General features: G+C 37.5%; 1 protein-coding gene across 5 annotated transcripts in view; it reads left to right on the forward strand.

Annotated features, from left to right (window-relative positions):
• Positions 1-24,009, forward strand: part of UQCC1 (ubiquinol-cytochrome c reductase complex assembly factor 1) — a 96,715-nt gene that overhangs the window by 16,449 nt on the left and 56,257 nt on the right. For 4 of the 5 annotated variants that reach the window (XM_073880509.1, XM_025876083.2, XM_025876085.2 and 1 more), the window contains 4 exons: positions 7,508-7,603; positions 9,122-9,229; positions 16,744-16,816; positions 23,197-23,254. In XM_073880509.1, the coding sequence (XP_073736610.1) occupies positions 7,508-7,603; positions 9,122-9,229; positions 16,744-16,816; positions 23,197-23,254 (335 nt within the window). The remainder of the gene's footprint in view (positions 1-7,507; positions 7,604-9,121; positions 9,230-16,743; positions 16,817-23,196; positions 23,255-24,009) is intronic. The other variant, XM_025876084.2, reaches the window with a different exon arrangement.

A 24,009-nucleotide genomic window follows, 5' to 3' on the forward strand; every position in this document is an offset into this window, starting at 1 on the left:
TCCTAAATAACCTTTTGAAGTTCTGTCATACTTTGATGAGTCTACTTTAAAAACACTTTTTTTAGGGGCGCCTGGGTGGCTCAGTAGGTTAAGAGTCTGCCTTTGGCTCAGGTTGTGATCCTGGGGTCCTGGGATCGAGCCCCCGTGTTGGGCTCCCTGCTGAGCAGGGAGCCTGCTTCTTTGTCTTCCTCTGGCTCTGCCCCCCACTATGTTCTCACTCACTCTGCTCTCTCTCAAATAAATAAATAAATAAATAAATCTTAAAAAAAAAAAATGAAACAGGGTACCTGGGTGGCTCAGTCGGTTAAGCGTCTGCCTTTGGCTCAGGTCATGATCCCAGAGTCCTGGGATCAAGCCCCACGTCGGTCTCCCTGCTCAGAGGAGAGCCTGCTTCTCCCCTGCCTGCTGCTGCCCCTGCTTGTGCTCTCTCCCTCTCTCCCCCTCTCTCTGTGTCAAATAAATAAAAAATCTTAAAAAAAAAAAAATAAAAACTTTTAAATTTTGAAATAAATTACACTTACAGAAAAATTGTAGAAATAGTAGGTGGCTCAGTTGGTTAAGCGACTGCCTTCGGCTCAGGTCATGATCCTAGAGTACCGGGATCGAGTCCCACATCGGGCTCCCTGCTCGGCAGGGAGTCTGCTTCTCCCTCTGACCCTCTTCCCTCTCGTGCTCTCTCTCTCTCAAATAAATAAATAAAATCTTAAAAAAAAAAAAAAGAAATAGTAGGGTTCCCATATACCTTTTGCCTAGTTTTCTCTAATGCTAATATCTTCTGTAACCATAGTGCAATTATTGAAACTAGGAAATTAACACTGATATAATACTATTAACTAATCTATGTAACTTAGTCCAATTTTACCAGTCTTTTTTCCATTAATGTCCTTTTTTTGGTTCTTCAATTTGAGTTTGTTTAATATTTTCTTATAATTAGGTTATGCAGTTTTGGCTAAAGTGATGTTCCCTTCTCAGTGCGTAATTACAGGGGATATATGATGCCAATATGTATTGTTACTGGTGATGTTAACTTTGATTACTTGATTATTAAGTTGATGTCTGTCAGGTTTCCCTACTATAAACTTACTATTTTCCCCTTTGTAATTAATAAGTACCTTGTGAGAAGATACTTAGAATCTATGCAGATATCTTGTTTCTCAGCATACTTCTGCTCACTACTTTTAACACCCACCAGTGGTTCTTTTTTTAAGATATATAATATTAAATAATTAATTAATTTAAAAGTGGGGGCCCCTGGGTGGCTCAGTTGGTTAAGCATCTGCCTTCAGCTCAGGTTGTGATCCCAGGGCCCTGGGATTGAGCCCCACATCAGGCTTCCTGCTCGGCGGGGAGCCTGCTTCTCTCTCTGCCCCTCCCCTTGCTTGTGCTGTCTCTGTCTCTGACAAATAAATAAATAATAAAATCATAATAAATAAATAAAAAGCTGTAGTTAGAAAAATCACATAGCATTAAATTTACTACGTTAACCATTTTTTAACTATATAGTTTAGTAGTGTAAAGTATATTCGCATTGTTTCATTTTTATTTTTTTAAAAGATTTTATTTATTTGACAGAGAGAGACACAGTGAGAGAGGGAACACAAGCAGGGGGAGTGGGAGAGGGAGAAGCAGGCCTCCTGCCGAGCAGGGAGCCCGATGCGGGGCTCAATCCCAGGACCCTGGGACCATGACCCGAGCCGAAGACAGGCACTTAACGACTGAGCCACCCAGGTGCCCCGTATATTCACATTGTTGTACAGTAGATCTCTAGAACTTTTTCATCTTGCTAAACTGAAATTCTATACCCATTAAACACTAATTCACCCCACCCCACTCCACCCCTGGCAACCACATTTCTACTTTCTGTTTCTATGATTTAGACTATTTTGGATACTACGTATGAGTGGAATCATATAGTATTTGTCCCTTTGTGACTTACCTTGCTTAGCATAATGTCCTTAAGGTTCATCCATATTGTAGCATGTGACAGGATTTTACTTTTTTAAGGCTGTGTAATTTTCCATTACATGTATATACCACATTTGCTTTATCCATTTTGATGGACATTGGGTTGCTTCCACATCTTGGCTATTGTGAATAATGCTGCAGTGATATAGTGTGCAAATATCTCTTCAAGGTCTTGCTTTAAATTCTTTTGGATGTATACCCAGAAGTGAGATTACTGCATTATGTGATAATTCTATTGATGGTTCTTGACTGCAATAATCATTACTGTGGTGTTTGTATAATGATTTTCTGTTTCCATCATGACTATTATGTTTATGCTTGGAATTCTACCGTAAGGAAGAGTTGTTACTTCTCCATTTATTTATTCAATTAATTATATCAGTATGAGCTCATGGATATTTATTTCCCTCTGTGAGTTATAATTCATCTTGCATATTATTAATTTTGTTGATCAAATTGTCCCAGGTTTGGCTCTTAGGAACTCCTTCAAGTTCCTTTCTACATGCTTTCATCATTTTTGAGCACTCTTTGTTTCCTGGCACCACAAGATGTTTCAAGTTCATGTCGTATTTTCTTTTCTTTAGCCCTGGATTCAGCAATTTCTTTAAGGAGCACTGGTTCCTTTAACTGGAGAGTGGTATTTGGAGTGTTTAGAAATTAAGATATTTGTGTTCAGTGTGCAGACCATAATGTCATTGACCTCTACTTAAGTTTTTGAAAGCAGCTTGATATAGGGGAAAGAAGGTAGCTCTGAATATATGTTTAATCCCTCAATGAACTTTTCTTCTTTGGGCCTTAGTGTCCTCATTTCTTTCTTTTTTTAAATTTTTTTTCTTTTAAAGATTTTATTTATTTATTTGACAGAGAGAGACACAGCGAGAGAGGAAACACAAGCAGGGGGAGTGGGAGAGGGAGGAGCAGGGAGCCCGATGCAGGGCTCGATCCCAGGACTCTGGGATCATGACCTGAGCCGAAGGCAGACGCTTAATGACTGAGCCACCCAGGCGCCCCTAGTGTCCTCATTTCTAAAATGGGAGAAAATAGTATCAACTTTGTAGAGTTGTGAGATAATTTAAGTAAAATGTCAGGCATATAGGTGTGGGGTATATAGGAGATGTTCAGTAAATTGTAATTGCTGTTTTTTTTTTTGCTATCTATGTTCATGCTACTTGGGTAAGTTTTATCCTCACTGTATAAATTGAAACTTAAAAAAAAAATTGTCCTGAAACTACCTCAAGTTGCAAGCTTTCCCTGGGTCTTAGTTTCCTCATCTGTGAAATGAAAAGGTTGGACTTAGATCTATGAGATTTTTTCCAGCTCAACTGTTATTCTGAGTTACTCCTTAGTTCTTCAGTTGCTTTTTCTCCAAACTCAACAGCCTCAATTCATTTTAACCCTTCCACTAGGACCTTTTATTCATCTCTTTGATCATTCCTCTGGTTCTTTTCTGGACCTTCTCCAGATTGTCCTTCTATTTAAAAAAAACAAACAACAACAACAACAACAAAAACCATTGGAAAAAAATCCACCTAAGTTTTATTGAGTGCTGACTCCATGCCCAGAATGATATTGAGCAATGGGACAGAAGATAAAAGAAGTATAAGATAGACTGTGCCCTGGGAGAGCTTATAGTTTTGCTAAAAGGATCAGTTATGTACACCATGATATTCCAGAATTGCTGGAGTCCTTCCTTCCTTCCTTCCTTTTCTTCCTTTTTTCTTTTTTCCTTTCTCTTCCCTTCCCCACCACGCCCCTCCCTTCCCTTCCTCCCTCTTTCTTTCTTTCAGATCAGGGAGGTCTCTTTACTTTCAGAACCTTTCTGAAAGCAAAAGAAAAAAATAAGGGTCAAATCTTATATTTATTTTAATGAGGGGCTGCCTGCAAAAGAGCTTATCATTGGAGTTGTCTGGAATAGGTCTTTGCATTTATGTTATGCCTTATAGCTTGCTTATCTTTTTCACGTACACTGTTTTATTTGGTTCTCAAAACAAATTTATGACAAGCAGAGCTGGTTGTTCTGCTTCTGTGCTTTTCCATTCTACTGCGCTTCCTCCACTTTGACTTCTCCCCTTCTCTATTCTGCCCACTTCTTAAGGCTTCTTTGTGAAGTCTTTTTGGATGACTATGTAATTCTTTTCCCCTCCAAATTTCTGTATTTGTTTATTACACACCTTTAAGCATTTTTGTACATTTTATTGAAGCATAATAAAAATATAGATAAGGCATAAATCATAAGTGTACAGGTCAATGAATCATTACAAAGTGAACTAACCAGCACCCAGAACCAGAAATAGAACCCAGGAAGCTCCTTGAGCCCCCAGTCATTACCCATAGCCAAGGTTAATCACAGTCTTCACTTTGAATATCCTAAAATAGTTTTGCCTTTTAAACATATAGTAGGTACTCTATGTACAGTATGTCTGCTTCATCAGTATTGCTCTGTGTAGTAATAGTTTATTCATTCTTATTGTTGTATAGCATTTTATTACATAAATATACCATGACTCGTTTACATATCTATTGATGGGATTTGTATTTTTTCCAATTTGAGCTGTTAATAATAGTGCTGCTATGAACATTCTTTTTTTTTTTTTTGCTATGAACATTCTTATACATGGTTTTTGGTAAACATATGTACACTTTTCTGTTGGTGTATATACTTAGAAGTGGAATTGCTGAGTTTTATAGAATGTGATACTCAGCTTATGTAGATAATGCCAAGTAATTTTCCGAAGTGATTGTGCCATTTTACACTCCCACCAGCAATGTATGAGAGTTCTGGTTGCTCTGCCTCTTCGCTAACACTTCTGTGTATGTGTGTGTGTTGGGGGGGGTACAAGATCTTTAACCATTTTATTTATTTTTATTTTTTATTTTTATTTTTTTAAGATTTATTTATGAGCGAGAGAGAGAGAGAAAGAGCATAAATAAGGGGAGGGGCAGAGGGAGAGGGAGAGAGAGAATCTCCAGCAGACTCCCACTGAATGCCGAGCCCTGTTGCGGGGCTTGATCCCATGACCCTGAGATCATGACGTGAGCTGATCAAGAGTTGGATGTTTAACTGACTAAGCCACCCAGGTGCCCCTTTAACCATTTTAAAATGTGATATTTAGTTCTGTTTCTTGTGTAGTGAGTCTTCTTTCTGTTCTCCTTAAGACTATGAGCTGCTTGAGGATAGGAATTGCTTGTATCCTAAAACCTCACACAAAGACTTGCATGTTGTGGGCGTTTAATAAAGTTTGGGTGAATGAATGTATACATGGCGTATATGTAATTAAAGACAGAAGGAAATAATAAGAAATAACCATATAAGTGGTTGGGTTTGTTCATTCAACAAATATTTGAGTGTTTCCCATATCTAACACACTGTATTTGATTCTGGTAATATGCCTGATTTCTACCCTCATGGTTCTTTTTGGTAGTGGTGATAGAAAATAAGCAAGTTTCATATATATATAATTGTACATTATAATGAGTACTATGAATGAAATGAACAGGCTACTGCTGTGATAGAGAATAATGGGATGATAAGAAACTGTTTTAGATAAAATGGTCAGAGAAGGCCTCTTTGAAAAAGTGACATTTGAGTATTTCAGGGTATTTTTTTTCTTTTACAAAAAGTTGTTTATTGGTATCTTTTCATTTTAAAGAAAGGAAAAATTGATGCCTTTAAAGGTCAAGGGAATCTTTTTGAACAACAAATAGTAAATGTGTCTATTTATAGATATGTGTAGGTATGGGGAAACTAGGTGGTGTTCTTGGTACTAGATACCTAGTTACTTCAGTATTTCAAATAGTGTTAATGTTAACTCATGAATAATGGTAGGACAGAAATATAGCAGTTGGTGAGACAATCACACAGGAATCCATTGGTTACTCCTGGAGCTATGGGAGAAGAGAAGGATCATGTAATCTAGTAAAAGAGAATTTGCGCCAAAGCCCAGATAGTTGAAATTGTTGTTGGTTGTTCTTTGAATCTGTTTGAGTGCTTTTTGTTCTAGATAAACCATTATATTGATGTATGTAATGTAATGGGAGGTGTTCTGTGTTTAGTCTGTTTTACAAAGCCTCCTTAATACCTATGAATTAAAGTGTAAGTGTCCTTGGGACTAACAAGGAAAATCCTAACTAATTTTTTAATATCCTTATTTGGAAAGAAAGAAAAGTAAATGGTAACTCTCAATTAGAAATTCTGTTTTTCCCTCATTAGGATTAAAGAAAAAAATCATTTTCATTTCATGTTTTCCCTCTCTTCTTGGAATAAACCAGAATTGAAGGGGTAACCCTCCTTCTGCTCCCTCACCCCTTTTTAGTAAAGAACATTACTGAGAATTTGGAAACTATTCCTAAATTCATCCATAATTTTACTACCTTACAAAATAACTCTTTAATTTCTGTATGTTTCTAGAGATGCCCATATGCATTCATGCTTTTACCTATAATTTTATACATTTAAGTGTTTTCATGTTGCCAGCAATAATGAGCTTTAATGTAAATTGTGGACTTTGGGTGATAATGATGTGTCAGGGTAGGTTCATCTGTTGTAAGAAGTGTCCTGTTCTGCTGGGGAATGCTGATAGTGGAGGATGTGAGTGTATGAAGAAGGGGTTTATGGGAGTTCTCTGTACTTCCTGCTCCGCATTGCTGTGAACATAAAATGGGTTTAAAAAAGAAAGTGTATTAAAAAAATCTCAATGACTACATGATTTTCCATTGAATGACTTTACTGTAATTTAATTAACCATCTTATTGGACCCCCCCCACCCAGTTTTCACTCTTGTGAATAATGCTACAGTGAGGCTCTCTTACATGAATTTTTTTCCCTTGGGAATTTATTTTCAAAACTATGTTTATTGGTCTTGATTTTAATACCAACCTAATAGTGTTATGGTGAGTATTAAAGAAGGCGATATATGTAAGGCACTTAGCATAGTACCTGGCACATGAAAATTGTAAATAATGGCTGTTTTATTACCAAAGTACATTCAAGTGCAATGGGAACATAAAAGGAAGGCAATTCTGATCTGACCAACAATGATGGTGATTATGGTAAGGATGGAAGCTCCTATTTATTAAGTATTTTGTTGAAAGGTACTTTACATGTGTTATCTTCTTCAGTCCTCCCTACAACTGAGGTTCAGTAAGTTGCTCATGGCCACCCAGCTTATATGTGGCAGAAGCAGGCTTTAAACTTAAAATTGATTGTTAAGAGTCTTTTTTTTCCTCCCTTATACCACACTGCTGCCAATGTTTAGGTAGGTCTTTATTGCAACTCTAGTTCCTAGAGTTGACTCAGATTTATTTAGTTCCAGGTTTCCAGGACTGAATCCTTTTATTTATTCAGGTATCCAGCAGATGTTTATTGAGTACCTACTGCATACCAGGCACAATTTTAGGTGCCCATCTTGGATTCTTTTAGTGATCAGATCACCAGGAACTAGGTTAAGCAAAGCTGGAAAGATTCTATAGTCTTTACTTTGAAGCAGCTCTACTCAGAGTAATGCTCTCTGTTGCTTACATCTGTTTTTTTTTAATCCCCCAGTGGCCTCAGATGAGCCAGTCCCTAGAATGTGGTGGATCAGAACAGATTCCTGGGATAGATGTTCAGTGGAGTAGGAAGTATCACACCACAAATAAGGTGAGAATTATTAGTGTTCTCTACATTTATAGACTGCTTTCACACAGGTCTTCTTATTTGAACCTCAGCAAAATTGTTAGCTGGATGAAGGAAGGAATTTTATTGAATGCAGAAGGTGAGACTCATAGAAGTGAAGTGACTTGCCCGAGGTCACAAGGATAAGTGATAGACCAACTGAATATTTGAACCTAAAGCTTTTGATCCTGTGTCCTGTATTTCTTCTGTTGTACTGCCTTGCTTGGAAAGCACTTTAGAGAAGAAAGTTGTTACGGATTTTTTATATGTTAAAAGTAATGTAAAGATTTTTATATGTTAAAACATAATGTGTTTAATTAACTTTTGGAGAATTTCTTATTGATTATATAGCCTCCCTTCATTTGGAGAGGCTTAGCGTAGAATAGGTTTTTCTTGGAGTTTATTTGCAAACTGCAAGATTCATATCTTCGATAGTCATAAATAAATGTGTTATAATAAAAAATACAAGTTTAGGAACATTTATTCAGTGCTTGCTTTGGTTGATTATGATTTTGAATGACCTTTGACTGCTTTCAGACAGGAGTTTTCTTTCTTTTTCCTGTTATGTTAAAAACATAGAGCATTCTTCTTCTCAGAATTCTTCTTTGAGAGATGCGGGTCAAGATTTCCTTTTAAAAGTACTCTTTTCCATAGAACTTTTATTCTCATAGCTCAGATCTGTCATTTCCTCAACATGGGTTCATAGGCATATGAGGTGGCTCTAAAATTTGAAGGATACCTATTAGAGTTCCAGATGTATTTGCACTGAGTGATAAGATGCCCAGAAAAATGAGAATTAGAAATTCTAGGTGAAAAAAAAAATCTAAGCAATAAAAAATACCCTTAGATCTAATAAGAAACAAAAGCATTCTTTTTTAAAAAATTCTTTTGCGGGGTGCTTTGGTGGCGCAGTTAGTTAAGCATCCAGCTCTTGGTTTTGGCTCAGGTAGTGATCCTCAGGGTGGTGAGATAGAGCCCCACGTCAGGCTCCACACTCAGCGAGGAGTCTGCTTAAGACTTTCTCTCTGGGGGCACCTGGGTGGCTCAGTTGGTTAAGCGTCTGTCTTCAGCTCAGGTCATAATTACAGGGTTCTGGGATTGAGCCCCTTGTGGGACTCCCTGCTCAATAGGGAGTCTGCTTCTCCCTCTCCCTCTGCCCCTCCCCCTGCTCATGCTCTTTCTCTCCAAAAAAAAAAAAAGACTTTTTCTCCCTCTGCCCCCCCAAATAAATAAATCTTTTTATTTTTTATTTTTTTTAAAGATTTTATTTATATATTTATTTGATAGAAAAAGAAGCAGAGGGAGAAGCAGGCAGAGGGAGAGGGAGAAGCAGGCTCTCCGTGGAGCAGGGAGCCCAATGCAGGACACAATCCCAGGACCCTGAGATCATGACCTGAGCCGAAGGCAGACGCTTAACTGACTGAGCCACCCAGGCACCCCAAATAAATCTTTTTAAAAAATTATCTTGCAACTAATTTTGTCCCCTTCTTTTTGATGAAATAGCTTTCTACTACCAAGGATTCCCCACAGCCTGTTGAGGAGAAGGTTGGTGCCTTCACGAAGATAATAGAAGCCATGGGATTTACAGGACCTTTGAAATACAGTAAATGGGTAAAATCTTTTTAAATTCTTCTTATTTTCTTTTTGGGCTTTGGGTGTTCTGCTCCTTAATAGGTTTTTTGTAAAGCTTCTGCTTTGTTTCTGTGAAATTCATACATTATTTTGAGAGCATTGAAATGTGTTGTCCCTCCCCCCATCCCCCATTCCGAGTCAGATCTATGTAATATGTGGATCTGGAATACTTTGTTCCCTTAACCTGATTCCTTAGAAGTATCTCAGGACAAGTCAAGCCAATAAGACTGGGCTTTCCAGGCTCTTGCTACATGATATGCCATACAAATGAGTTATAAGGAAGTAGATGGGCCAAATGTTTGGATGGGTAGCATTCTTAAGAAATATTACTCTTTGATGAATCCATATTCATAAATGATTTTTTTTCACTAGGTCATTATGGTGACTTTTGTTAAAATTTTACTAATAAGCACTTTTAAATTAATTAATTCTGTAATTTATTATAATTCTTATTATGGAGGGATATTTGCTAGCTGTGTCATTCCTAGTCAAGTCTTGGCCTAGCACATTATTTGCTATAAATTCATGAATGTCTTCTCTGCATCAGGTGCATATTTGCCCCTGGGTTTTTATTTTTATTTTTATTTATTTATTTTTTTAAGATTTTATTTATTTACTTGAGAGAGAGAGAGCAGGGTCAGAGGGAGAAGCAGACTCCCCGCTGAGCAGGGAGTCCGATGTGGGACTCGATCCCGGGACTCCAGGATCATGACCTGAGCCGAAGGCGGTCGCTTAACCAACTGAGCCACCCAGGCGCCCGCCCCTGGGTTTTTATAACAGTGCCTCTAACCAATTAAAGTAATAAAATATTAGCCCAGTTATCTCCTGGTGCTAGCATTTCTCTCTAACTTTATAGCAGAAGTGCCTTTTAATACTTCTCAAGGTTGCTAGAATGTTGGATAAGTCTAATCAGTCGTAAGTTATATGTTAATCAAAGCAAGTCAACACAAAGCAGTAGGGAGGACTTTTCTAGAAAACATCATAGCTTTGCCCCAAATGATCAAATAATGCCAGTTATACCATTTTAACAGGATGGATTCAAATTAGAATTTCAGTTTTATTACAGACTTGTAGTTTCTCCTTGCAAGGTTTGGTTCTCTTCCTAAGATTCTCACTGCAGCAAGTATAGGCTTTTCCCTATAATCTCTCTTTTACATAAATTCTGGAAAGCAAATGGTGATTCCACAAACATTTTGTTTTTAAGGGGCTTTGAAAAGTATAGAAGATAACACATATACTAGGTAATAATGATGTTCTTGAGACCCTAAGATTATGAAGTGCCTTCTTAATCATCAGCAAAATATTAGTTATATTCATTAAAGTTATCTTTTTTACATCTTAATATTTTGTCAAATGATAATCATTGGTATATGTGCTGCCAAAGCAAGCATGATAATCATTGGTATATTTGGTAATGTGTTTAACAAGAATCTTTTATGAAAAAAGATTTGTGATTATGGCATTTGGATTCAAAAACTTAAAATATGTGTTTTGTTTGAAAATTAGAAATTAATTAAAAGAAAAGGGAAGTGAGAGCAGAAAGAAAAAAAAGGGAAAAATATACTGTTTTATTCATTTCTTGATGGTTGAGTTCTGCTTGGTTGCTACCATTGCTTTGTCTAGTCTGTTTTTTTATGATTCCAGAGGGAAAGTTGGCTACCATTTGGAGGATTACTAAATCATCAGGAAAATTTCTTCACTGTTGTAGTTTAAGTTAGCCTTTGATTTTTCTTGGTTCCTTTGTGACCTCACCTAATATTTTCATTTTAAAAGGCTTTATGATGTGGCAGTGTCTACTTTCTGTAACCTTCATTTTTTAATTTGTGATATCAAAATGTCAAAGTATGACATTCTAGTATAATTTGGGTGGGAAAACATAGGTATAACTTCCCATTTTGAAAGATTACAAGCCCTGGGTGCCTGGGTGGCTCAGTCGGTTAAGCTTCTGCCTTCAGCTCGGGTCATGGTCTCAGGGTCCTGGGATTGAGTCCCACATTGGGCTCCCTGCTCAGCGGGGAGTCTGATTCTCTCCCTCTGCTGCTCTCTCTCTCTTTCAAATAAATAGAAAGATTGCAAGCCTTTTTCAGTAAGTGTTGACTTAGTTATCTTTGACTAGACACTTGGATTGGATTGCACTGGAAAGATCTTTGAGTTTTGTGTTTTCACATGTCTTTCATTAGGGAGTAAAATATCTGTTTGACATCAGCAGTATCAACCATCTTTCCTCCATTTTTTTCTGTAGCATTTTCATATGTAGTTTCATTTTTCTTCTAGATTCATATTTAGGAATTTAAATGTAGCTTTTTCTTACTTGTTTGTCCTGAAATCGTTCTTTTCCATTATCTTTATGTAGCAATATCAGTTAAGACAAGGACAACATTTCCCAGGTTCAGTCACATGTCATAGAATAGGCAATTTCCAGATTAGCATAAAGCCAAAAAATTATTTCTGTTCTGAAGGATACTGTCAAACTGGAATGCATTCAGAAGTGGGCAGTGATGGGGCGCCTGGGCGGCTCAGTCAGTTAAGCGTCTGCCTTCGGCTCAGGTCATGATCCCAGGGTCCTGGGATCGAGCCCCATGTCAGACTTCCTGCTTGGCGGGAGCCTGCTTATCCCGCTCCTTCCCGCTTGTGCTCTCTCTCACTGTCTCTGTCACTCTCTCTCTCGGTCAAATAAATAAATAAAATCTTAAAAAAAAAAGTGGGTAGTGAGCCTTGTGAAGGCTTCAGGAACTGTGTTGGATGAAGAGTGGTTGAAGGAAATAGGGATGCTTACCCTGGAAAAGAGAGGACATGATTATTCTTCTCAGGTATTTAAAAAAATAAAAAAATAAAAAATAAAGAGACTTAATCTAACTAAAGTATTCCACTGGGCAGTGGATGTTTCGTGAATGTTACATGAAGCAGATTTACATTCATAAAACAAAAATCTAACAAGAACTGTCCTTCAGGGGGATAGGTAACCTCCCAAGGTCATTGGACTTGTTTGAACAGTGGCCCAGATGGTTGACTATGAATCAAGAATGCTGTAGAAGGAATTCCAGTACAGAATAGAAGGTTCAAATGACTTCAAAGCCCCTCCAACTTCCACACAGCTGTTAGGGCAAACCTTTTATTGCATTCATTTTTCATCTTGTAAGATGGCACAAGATGCATCAGTCAGTGGGAGAGCTGATTTTCATTTCTTAAAGCTGTCTGAGGTGCTTGTGTTTTCATCAGGGACACTGATGAAGTCTTCCAGAGTTAGAATGAAATAAACATGAAGTCTTCTGAGAACCAGAACGATTTGTATTGACTGGGTGGAATTTAGTCCACCTACCTCTTTAGCTTATATTAATGCATGAATCTTGGAAGAAATTCTTTCCCCAAGTTGTTATTTCCAGTCCCTCTGTGATGGTCTTAGGGGACTTGCTTTAGACATTTGTCCAGGAAAATGGCTCACCCAAGTATAAAGGCTTGGCTTCACTGCAGGAAAAGTGAGGAACTATAAAATGCTCCTGATTGCCACATTATGAGCAGTGTATAAATACCCTGGCCAGTCTGGTGAAGTCTTCATTATTTGTAATGAAGGCTTTCTTCATGAACATGTTGTGGGGGAAAACCTTCTTAAGGGAAGATTTGGGTCTTGGTGGCAAATACGCCTTTCTCAGGCAGAATGATTAATTATCAACCTAGAGAACTCTCTATGTGAGAATCTGAAGGAAACTGTGGAGTTAGAGAAAAAAATAAACAAGCCATTAGGAATTTTACTTAAAATTGTAAATGTGTTGACATTTATATACCACTACCCATATTTGACAGATACTAATTTTTGCCATATTTGCTTTGGTTTTATTTTTTCCAAGATAAACTTTTACAGAAAATAAACCAGCCCATTTCTCCTTTCTTTTCTTTCTTTCTCCACCGAGATAATTACGTTCTAAAGTTGATTTTTGTCATCCCCTTGTACATTTTTGTTCTTTTACCACTCATATACTATCCATAAACAACGTATATACTATTATGTATTGTATTCATAAAAACTATGTAAGTGGTATCTCACTTTTCAACCTGTTTTTATTAGTCAACATTATGTTTTTGAGTGGAGATCTGAGTTTTTTCATTTCCACTGCTTAATAGCTTCACATTGTATAATTAAACTACAGCTTATCTATTCCTCTACCAAAGAAAGCTGTTTTAGCCTTTTCATAATGACAGTACCTTTTAAATTGTGCAGGAGTTTCTTGAGAGAGAGATGGAATTACTGGGTACTAGTGTATTAACTGCATTAAATTATAATCATCAGTTTTATCAATTTATTATGTCCATCAGCTAGGGTTTAAAGGTTCAGTATCAACACTTGATACTGTCAAACTGTTTAATGTTTACCAATTAGATGGTGTGAAATGGTATTTTGATTTAATTTGCATTCCTCTGGTTACTGATAAAGTTGAGTGTCTTCTCCTATGTTACAGGCAAAAAAAAAAAAATTATCAATGTGTCTATAGTTGAGGTAGGCGGTAGGCTTCATGAAAGCAGGAGTTTTTGACTTCTTTGTTTACTGCTCTATTCACAACATCCAGATCCACATCAGGTACTTGAGTTAGGTACTCAATAAACTATTTGTTGACTGAAGTGAAGAGCTAATAGATGTCCTAAACTCCCTGTCTCAAGCATAGAAATAGGCTGGTCAAAGCCAAAGCATTCGGATAACAATATGAGGATATCATTAGTTTGATGATGATACAGACCAGTACTTCCCAAAATGTGTTCTGTGTCAAGTACTTCCTAGAGCTGCAGATGTTAACAAAGTTAACAGCAGGCGTCTTTTTTAGCCTGCTAATATGGTGAATTACACCAATTGATTTGTTAATGTTGAATCAGCTTTGCATTCCAGGGATAAGTCCCAGTTGGTTGTGATTTATTGTCCTTTTAAAATATTGCTGGAGGGCACCTGGGTGGCTCAGTTAAGCATCTGCCTTCGGCTCGGGATTGAGCCCCACATCGGTCTCCCTTCGGGGGGGGGGGGGGGGGGGGGTGTGCTTCTCCCTCTCCCACTCCCACTCCCGCTGCTTGTGTTCCTGCTCTATCTCTGTCTCTGTCAAATAAATAAGTAAAATCTTTAAAAAAAATATTGCTGGATTTGATTTGTCAATATTTTGTTAAGGATTTTTGCATCTATATTCATGGAGGCTGTGGTTCTATAGTTTTATTTTCTTCTAGTGACTTTGTTTTTGATATCAGGGTAATATTGGCCTTATAGAAGGAGCTAGGAAATGTTCTTCCTTCTTGTTTTCTGAAAGAGTTTATGTAGATTTAGTATAATTTCTTTAGGTGTTTGGGAGAAACATTGAGTGATGTTGAGTGATGCCATTGAGTGTGGAGTTTTCTTTGGAGAAGATTTTTTTTTTTTCAAAGATTTTGTTCATTTATTTATTAGAGAGCAAGAGAGAGAGAAACAGCATGAGAGGGGAGAGGGTCACAGGGAGAAGCAGGCTCCCCACTGAGCTGGGAGCCTGATGTGGGACTCGATCCCAGGACTCCGGGGTCATGACCTGAGCTGAAGGCAGTCGTTTAACCAACTGAGCCACCTAGGCGCCCCCAAGATTTTTTTTTTTTTATCACAAATTCCATTTCTTTAATAGATGTAGGACTATTCATGTTATTTATTCTAGGGAGTTTTGGTAGTTTGTGTTTTTTCAAGGAATTTCTCCATTTTCTCTAATAACACATCTGTTGTCCTAAAGGTGTTCATAATAGTCCCTTATTATTCTGTGAATATCATTAGGATATATTGTGATACCCTCTCTGATTCTTGATACTGCTAATTTTTATCTTCTCTGTTTTTTCTTTTTTCCTTGATCAGTTCTATTAATGTTTTATCAATTTTACTGATATTATTGAGGAACCGGCTTTGGCTTCTTTGATTTTCTGTGCTATTTTTCTGTTTCCAATTTTATTGATCTCTGTTCTTTATTATATCATTCTTTCTGCTTGCTTTTAGGTTTAATTTGCTGTTCTTTTTTAGTGTCTTACCATAGGTTTTGTTTAAATTGGCTTCTATTGCTGATTTATTCCCATGTAGATATATCTGTTTTTCAGTTGTTATGTTTATTCTGTTTTCCCCTATATGAGCTTTACTCTAAAAGACTTGAAAACATGACAGACCTCAAATTAGCAAAGAAAAAAATCTTGATTACAATTACAGACATAATCCCTTAACTTTATTCTGGGTACTTCTGCCTGTTAGAGACATTGCTGTTTTGATCCTAGAGTGTATTGAGAAATGAGCATTATATAGTATTGGATATGGTATATTTTTGGTGACTTTGAGCCTTAATAACATAATTTTACTAAAGTTCCAGATTGTTTTTTCTTCGGTTGCTATTTTATTTTGTTTCTGCATTTTTTTTTTAGTCTGCATATTTGAGTTTGTAATTTTCTATTATTTTAAGAAAAAATAAGCTTCTATAAGCCTCTGTGGATGGGCTAATTTATTTAATTGTATCCTTAAAGAAATATTTTGGAAGTCCCTAGGAATACTTCCTTACTTTAGCACTGAGTTGGTCTTCAGACCTACAGTTTAACTTTTAAAATAATTTATTTTTCACTTTTAGATCTGTTTTTATGGAGGCATAATATACATACAGTAAAATATGCAGATCTTAAGTATACAGTGAATAAATTAAAACCACCACTCAGATCAAGATTCTAAGAGAATTCTTTAGTGCTTTGGGGAATAGTAAAATGTTGATCCTTTTACTATATTTTGCATTCATTAAAAACCCTTATTTGTAAGCACAGTCTTAATCAGCAAACTATAAAACTAGGGAAAATATAGAAAAAAATAACTCTTTCCCCAAGGTATAAAAAAGACTTACAGAATAGATAGTAGTGCTTCTGAGGTAAGGTTGAAAGATTGAGGGTTTTTTTTGGTGTGTTTGATTTTGGTCAGAAGAATGGGTAATTTTTTGATGTAAGGGGTTTCAGAATATAAAGAGTTAATGTGAGTGATGCCAAACAGTGGTTTAGAGCCTTCACTGATGAAGTGAGTTTGAATTAAAGGAGAGATTTCATTTAAATATTGGAAAAATCTTTTTGACATTTTTTTTTTAATTTTATTTATTTATTTGAGAGAGAGAGAGAGAATGAGAGATAGAGAGCACAAGAGGGAAGAGGGTCACAGGGAGAAGCAGACTCCCCACTGAGCAGGGAGCCCGATGCGGGACTCGATCCCGGGACTCCAGGATCATGACCTGAGCCGAAGGCAGTCGCTTAACCAACTGAGCCACCCAGGCGCCCTCTTTTTGACATTTTGATGCTAAATCATAAAATGTGAGGTTTGTGAATGGTTAGCTTTAAGAAAGAAATAATCTATGTTGGTTTAGCTATTAAATTTGCCTAGAGATAGGTTTGGACTTATCCTCCTAGTTGAAGATGTTGTGACCTACATCTGATAGCACTAGAACATACTTGGTCATATCTTGAGTTTGGTTTTATTTTTTTTTGTCTAGAAGATTAAGATTGCGGCCCTGCGCATGTATACTAGCTGTGTGGAGAAAACTGACTTCGAGGAATTCTTTCTAAGTAAGTTATTGTTTTTGATAGTTCTGAAAAGGAAAATGAATCTACTTTTCATGGGGTGCCTGGTTGGCTCAGTCGGTAGAGCATGTGACTCTTGATCTTAGGGTTGTAAGTTCGAGCCCCATGTTGGGTGTAGAGATTACTTAAAAATAACATCTTAAAAAAAATCTATTTTTCATTTTTATGACTGTATCGGTTTTGAGTCATTAGTGAAACAATTTTTCCTGTGCAGAGTGTGTAATAAAAGCTGCTTATTTTTATCTTTTAATAGAATAAACAAGGGCAAGAAACCCTATGAATAAGACACTTTAACAAGTTTGAAAAGAGAAGAAACCTAAAAATTTGTCTAGTACTTTGACATTTTTCCACACATGCATCTTTTTACATATGAGTACTCATAGTAAACAAATCCTGTTTACATTCTGGTGGTTTTACTGAGCATTTTGATGTGAAATGAACTTTCTGCCAATCATTCATTCCTCTTTTATTTCTAGTTTTTAATTGTTTTGGTTGATTCCTAATGATTGTTTTATTTCTGTTGAAGGATAATTGGGTCAAAAGGTATATATATATGTGTGTGTGTGTGTATATATATATAATTTTATTTTTTATATCCCATTGATAAATTGTTTTCCAAAAGGGTTTTACTGGTTTAGACCACAATTATCATTTGATTATATCAATATAGGATTCATTTTGATTCTGTAAACTGTTTAGTTATAAATAAAGTTAGTTAAAGCAGGTACTTATAAAGTAACTGGGAAAGTTTAAGCTGGGGGCGCCTGGGTGGCTCAGTCGGTTAAGCGGCTGCCTTTGGCTCAGGTCATGATCCCAGGGTCCTGGGATCGAGCCCCATGTCCGGCTCCCTGCTCAGCAGAGAGCCTGCTTCTCCCTCTCCCTCTGCCTGCCACTCTGCCTACTTGTGCTCTCTATCTCTCTGTCAAATAAATAAATAAAATCTTTAAAAAAAAAAAAAAAAGAAAGTTTAAGCTGTTCCTGGTTCTACAGATTTTGGAAAGAAATGTGTGCTTTGCACATCTGTGGTAACAGCCATTATCCTGCAAGCCACAAACACTTAACTGTATATATTTGATATTTTTCATGGAGAGCAAATATTTATATAGAATTATGTTAATAACAAGGAAGATAGCTAGATGCTGTTTGGATTATTTAATCACTATTTTGGTTTTTTAAAACCAAATGCAAGTTGTTTTGGTGATTTTACAATTTCAGCAGATTGATGTTATGTTAGAAACTTAAAATACCCTACTGAGTTGTAATCCTGATTTAGTGTCTACCTTCTGTTTCTTATTTATTCATGGGGACAAAAGTAAACTTTCCTGCTTCCTTTTAATCTCTAAAAATTTCTCATTTTAGGAGAAATTAGTTGAAAGGAGAAAATATTCTTTATTTATTTGATGAAGAAACTACTGGAGCGCCTGGGTGGCTCAGTCGGTTAAGCATCTGCCTTCAGCTCAGGTCATGATCCCAGGGTCCTGGGATTGAGCCCCACGTTGGGCTCCCTGCTCAGCGGGGAGTCTGCTTCTCTCTCTCCCTCTGCCTGCCTGTCTGTCTACCTACCTGTGATCTCTCCCTCTGTCAAATAAATAAATAAAATCTTAAAAAAAAATGAAGAAACTATTAATATTAGAAGCTGGATTTTTCTTTTTCTTCTTCTTTTTTAAAAGATTTTATTTATTTATTTGACAGAGAGAGACACAACGAGAGAGGGAACACAAGCAGGGGGAGTGGGAGAGGGAGAAGCAGGCTTCCCGCGGAGCAGGGAGCCCGATGTAGGGCTCGATCCCAGGACCCTGGGATCATGACCTGAGCTGAAGGCAGACGCTTAATGACTGAGCCACCCAGGCACCCCATAAGAAGCTGGATTTTTCTTTTTTTTAAAGATTTTATTTATTTATTTGAGAGAGATAGAATGAGAGTTAGAGAGCACAAGAGGGAAGAGGGTCAGAGGGAGAAGCAGACTCCCCGCCGAGCAGGGAGCCCGATGTGGGACTCGATCCCGGGACTCCAGGATCATGACCTGAGCCGAAGGCAGTTGCTTAACCAACTGAGCCACCCAGGTGCCCCGAAGCTGGATTTTTCTTAAGTGATTTCTAGAATACATGTCCCTAAATATTTTTCATCAGATCTTTTTAAATCTTCATCCTCAGATATCTGTTTAATATTTGATTCCATAAATAACTCATAAATTTATAATTATTTTGAAATGATGTTTACTAGTTATCTTTGTCTTAGCCAGTCCTCATTATTAAAGATCCTTGAGTTAATATTATAGATTGAATAATGAGATTATTATTACATATTTAAGGTAACATGTCATGTTTCAATGTATAATCTGTTGTAATCTACTTATAAAAATAAAAGTTAATACAAATTATTACCATTATATGCTAATAATTTACATTTACATGGTATGCTTTTACATTTGTCTCATTTAGGAGTTACAAAACCTTGTAGGATAGGAAGGACTTGTATTCTTGTTTTCATTTTTATTTTCTTTTCAGAAACAGTTGAAACTTAAAAGGCTAAGTGATTTCCCAAAGTTGCTTAGCTAAGGCTTGATCCTATGTTGTCTGGCTTAAAAGCCAGGAATTTTTCCACTATAACATATGGCCTGTGAAAGAATGTAACTGCAAATTAGAATTATAATCCATTTTAACATTTTTGTATGTTACTGTTTTCAAATAAGAACTACCTCTAGGCGACATTCTATTAGTATTATAAACTGATGTTTACATATATTAGAGTATGTTCACCTCAGTAAGCTTTGTTCTAGCTTTGCCCTTTGAAGTAGTTACCTGAGGAAGCAGTACATTTTTCAGTGACGCCACTCTTGCTTAAGGTTTTTTAAGACTCAATTTAAGAATTGCCTTTTAGACTTACGGCTTGTTCATTTGTATCATGCTCCACCGTGGTCCATCTTTGTCATTTGTGGGTAGAGTAAATTTTAAAAGGAAACCAAAGTGGTTCTGAACTGTGGCTAGGAATAAAAAAGGGAGCCAATTTGAAAAATACTATTTGGAGGCAGATAAATATCTATGAAACAATGAGACTTTCTTGCATCTTCTAAAGGAAGGTTCTAAAGAGTAGGCCAGGCAGGTTTGGGGTAAAAGAAGAGAATATATATATCACTTCCCAAGATTATACCTTTAAAGTGGCTGTTGCTCCCTTGGATTTTTGGTATTTTAGGGCTTGACTTTTAGAGTCCTGAGCATTCAGTAATTTTTAAAAAGGATAAAGAGGCTTAGGTAGCTCAGCACTGTCATCCTTACTCTTCCAACAAAAGTAAGGCCAGTGTTAATTCATGAAGATTGTGTAAGAATGAGTTGTTTACTCACAGTGTGCTTGTGAGTAAACAATAAGCCTATAGCTTCTTGGATAGGCCCCCATAAAGTGCCCAAGTTATAGACTCTCTAACGTGTTCAGAGGTCTTTCTTGATCCAGAGACCTAGACCTTGGGGATTCTGACTGTTGAGATTAACAGCCAGCCCCCTGTTGTTTCCAAGATGTTCTGATGGTGTAGGTCATTTGTGGCGTCAGTGAGCATAACCTCTGTGAGCCTGCAGTGGTTTGCTAACTGGTCTTTTGGAGATCGGTTCTGTTATGAGGAACACTTTGGAACAGATGGGGCCAATCAGTAAAGTTTGGGTTTAATTCCATACTGAAATTCTGTACTGTATGAAAACTGCTTTGTCTTTAGCTCTTAAGAGACTTAATACCTTGGAGAGGAGGCTCCTTAATGAATAAGTTCTGAGTCAGTGATTGAGGTTCATCATTTTATTGACACAGTCTTAAATGGCGAGCTATTTAAGATATTTTAAACCCTAGTGTTTAAATAATTCACCGAGAAACAACAATAGTAAATATTTATTGAGTACCTATGAAATATTAGCCATTTTGCTAAACATTTTACAGGCCTTATCTCATTTAATCCTCACAAATTCCTATAAGGTAGGTTCTCTTGTTCTCCCCATTTTGACAGAGAAGACAGCTGAGGCGCAGAGAAGGCTAAGTAACTTTACACAGAGTCACGTAGCAAGGAAGAGGTCCAGTCAGGGTTTTGAATCGGGAGGTCTGACCCCAGAGCCTGCATTAAACAAACAACTGTGTTAATACTGCCACTCCATAACAGTGATGAATTATTTAATTTTATCCAACTTGGTATTGAGGAAGAAAGTACCTAGCCTCAGAAAATAATGCAATGAGTGTGTATTGGTGCAAGAGTGTGATCTTGACAAAAGACAATAACAGCTTTTAACTTTGAGGTGTTTAAACATAGTTCATTGAGCTGGAGATCTTCTGTGTTTTTGTGATGCTTATGGTCAGACATTCAGTGGTCTTGTTTCTTAGGGCTTTACCCTGTGAGTTTCTGTTCTGACTCCATTGGGTACAGGGAGTCAGTATGCCAGCTCTTTTCCCATCATTAGCCCTGAGCCGACCCCCGGAATGGAAAATTGTGACCCAAGTCCAGCTGCTGGCCTGTCTGTCTGTGCTTTCCAGCCCAAGAATTGATTCCCTCTCTGAGAGAATTGGAAAGGCTCCTGGAGGCTGCTGAGAAGCTTTGATGTAGAGGTAGCAATTGAACAGATTGTCCTTTAGAAGCAGCCAAATTTCGTTTTCCAGATTGAAAGACAGATTTCCAAGAAAACTTTTCTTTTTAATGTTTTGTTCTAGCATCCAAAAAAGACCCAACTTCAGATCTGGGCTTGAGAGTTTCTCATGGCTATTCTTGTTTGGTGGAGGGTGGTTGGCCCACTCTCAGATGGCATGTGTCTTAATAGCTGTATGGTTGGCCAGACCAGCCTTCACCTCCCTCCTGCTGGGTTCCAAGAGGAAGTCCACTTGACAACTGCTGGGCACCTCCTAGTAAGCTCACCAGAGTATTTTGGTGTCACTCTGTGACAGACCTGGACTTAAACTTCAGCCCAACCACTAGCTTGTTATATTGTGGCTGCCCTCAAGTTACTTAGCCTTTTTGAGCCTGTTTCCTCATCTCTAAATGAGGATTGTAATGCCTCCCTTCAGGGTTAAAGTGAGGATTAAATGAGATAATATATTGACATGAGTAGCAGTGGACCTAACAGGAAATACGGGCCCTTAGTGAATGTTAGTTTCTAATATTAGTATTAGAGAAGCAGTTAGCGATTAAGACGACAGTGCCTAAAATCAAGCAGATCTGAATTTGATCCTAGATGTTTCATTTCATAGCTGTGTGACCTTGGGCAATTGTCATGGTGTCTCTCTAAGAGTCCATTTTCTCACCTGTCATTGAGGGTATTGTGAATACCCACCCGATAGGCCTGTTGGTAGAATTCATTGAGATGCACGTAAGCATCAATTACAATGTCTCGCACAAAGTAAGCCTGCAAGGATTTACAACTCTTTATTATTGGTAGTATTAGTGTGCTTCACAGAGGTTCTGCTCTGTGTTTTCTTTCCCAGTGGCCCCAGTTTGTTATCGACGAAGTACATTGTATTGTTTGCTGCGAGGCAGAAAATATCCCCTTTTTCTTGAGTCATTGCTCAAAGGGCGGATTCTACCCAAAGGGCCCAAATTGACTGATACTCACTTTTCTTCATCCTCTTGCTCCAGCATTTCTCCGTGCCATGTAATAGGTAGGGGGCATTCAGTGGGGATCCCTCATCTAGCCAGTGGTATCTCCTAGCGGTCTGAGAACCGAGAGGCGTGGATGTCTAAGCGTTGACCCGAGTTTTAGTATCTTAAAGTTTTGTCATTCCTGGGGGGCGATGAATAGCCTTTCATTAGATGTGATCTGCTTTCTCATTTAACTACAGCTCCCTAGAGCCTCACTTCTTTCTCCTGGTCATTTATTTTGGGTGAATCATTCTGCATACCCATGTTTGTAGCATACTGGGTCGCCTTAAAGAAGAAAGACAGGAAAAAGAAACTAGAAGTACTTAGACTTCTCAGTGGGGCTCCAGTGAAAAATGCCTATACTTAAGTGGGGTAGGCAAAGTAGTGTATGCCGAGCTTTCCAGATGAATTTGAGACCAGGACGGGAAAATAGCATGTAAGTTGGAAGGAACCATACAGATCATCTAGGCCACATTATACGAAGTGAGAAAACTGAGCATCTGAGAAGAAAAGTGATTTGCCCAAGGCCACACAGCAAAGTGGTACTGGGGCTGGAACTAGAAGGCTGGTTGTCTGACTGCATTCAGTGCTCTTTCAACCCATTGTCTCGTCCTGTGGTTCCACTGGCCCTCTCTGTGGTCGCATAATCAAAGAGCACTGTACCTGCCATATATTTGAGTTGAACAGATTCCTACCAATATTTAAAATACAGTCAACATTCCTTCTCTAAACCCTCACATATTTATACTTTATTGTTTTTTTCTAGGGTGTCAGATGCCTGATACATTCAATTCATGGTTTCTCATAACTCTGCTTCACGTCTGGTAAGTGAGCAATTTAAATGAAGTCACCAAATGTATTTTTTTTTTTTTTGAAACACGGCTAACTTGTAAGGTATAGCCTTCAGCAGGGCTGATTATATGAAATGGCAGTTGTTCAGGCATTAAAAACTGTTCCTTTCATTTTAATAACTAGTGTCTTTTTTTTTTTTTTTTAACTAGTGTCTTAAATCACATTTTTATTAAAGGTCAAAGCATAGTCCCAGAAAGAAACTAATATTTGTAGGCTTTTCTCAAAGAACACCTAGCCTGGTGAACAATGCTATCAGTATCTCTAAGAGACTCTGTGAGCTTGGATGGAAAGTTCTCTCCCTTGGCTGTTTTAGGAAAGTTCACATTTACGTAAAAGTGGTTTGAATTGTGAGAATCCGTGGTCATTTTCATTGCTGGTCATCAGAAACCTATAACAAATTATAGCACTGACATTTACGCCTGTACCTCTAAAATGTGCATACAGGTTAGATTCATGCCAGGTTTGTTGCATGTAAAAATATTTAACACCTTAAACAGTATATTTTTTCTTCAGCTGCAAATTAAGTAGCCAAAAAAAATCAATTTTTCATCTAATGTTACACAGTATTAAAGGTCAGAAGGATATAGGAGAGACGTTGAAGTGGGGGCTGGGGAATGCATTTATTGAACTGCCAGATCTTGGGAAAGTAAATTCTGGAGAACTATGTTTACTACTCTGACCATAGTGAGTATCTGAGGAACGTGGGGAATGGTTGCCCTGTCAAAAG

The sequence above is a fragment of the Callorhinus ursinus genome, unplaced genomic scaffold, assembly GCF_003265705.2.
Source record: "Callorhinus ursinus isolate GAN/ISIS: 27379988/994484 unplaced genomic scaffold, GSC_fseal_2.0 scaffold38, whole genome shotgun sequence".
NCBI classification, from domain to species: Eukaryota; Metazoa; Chordata; class Mammalia; order Carnivora; family Otariidae; genus Callorhinus; species Callorhinus ursinus.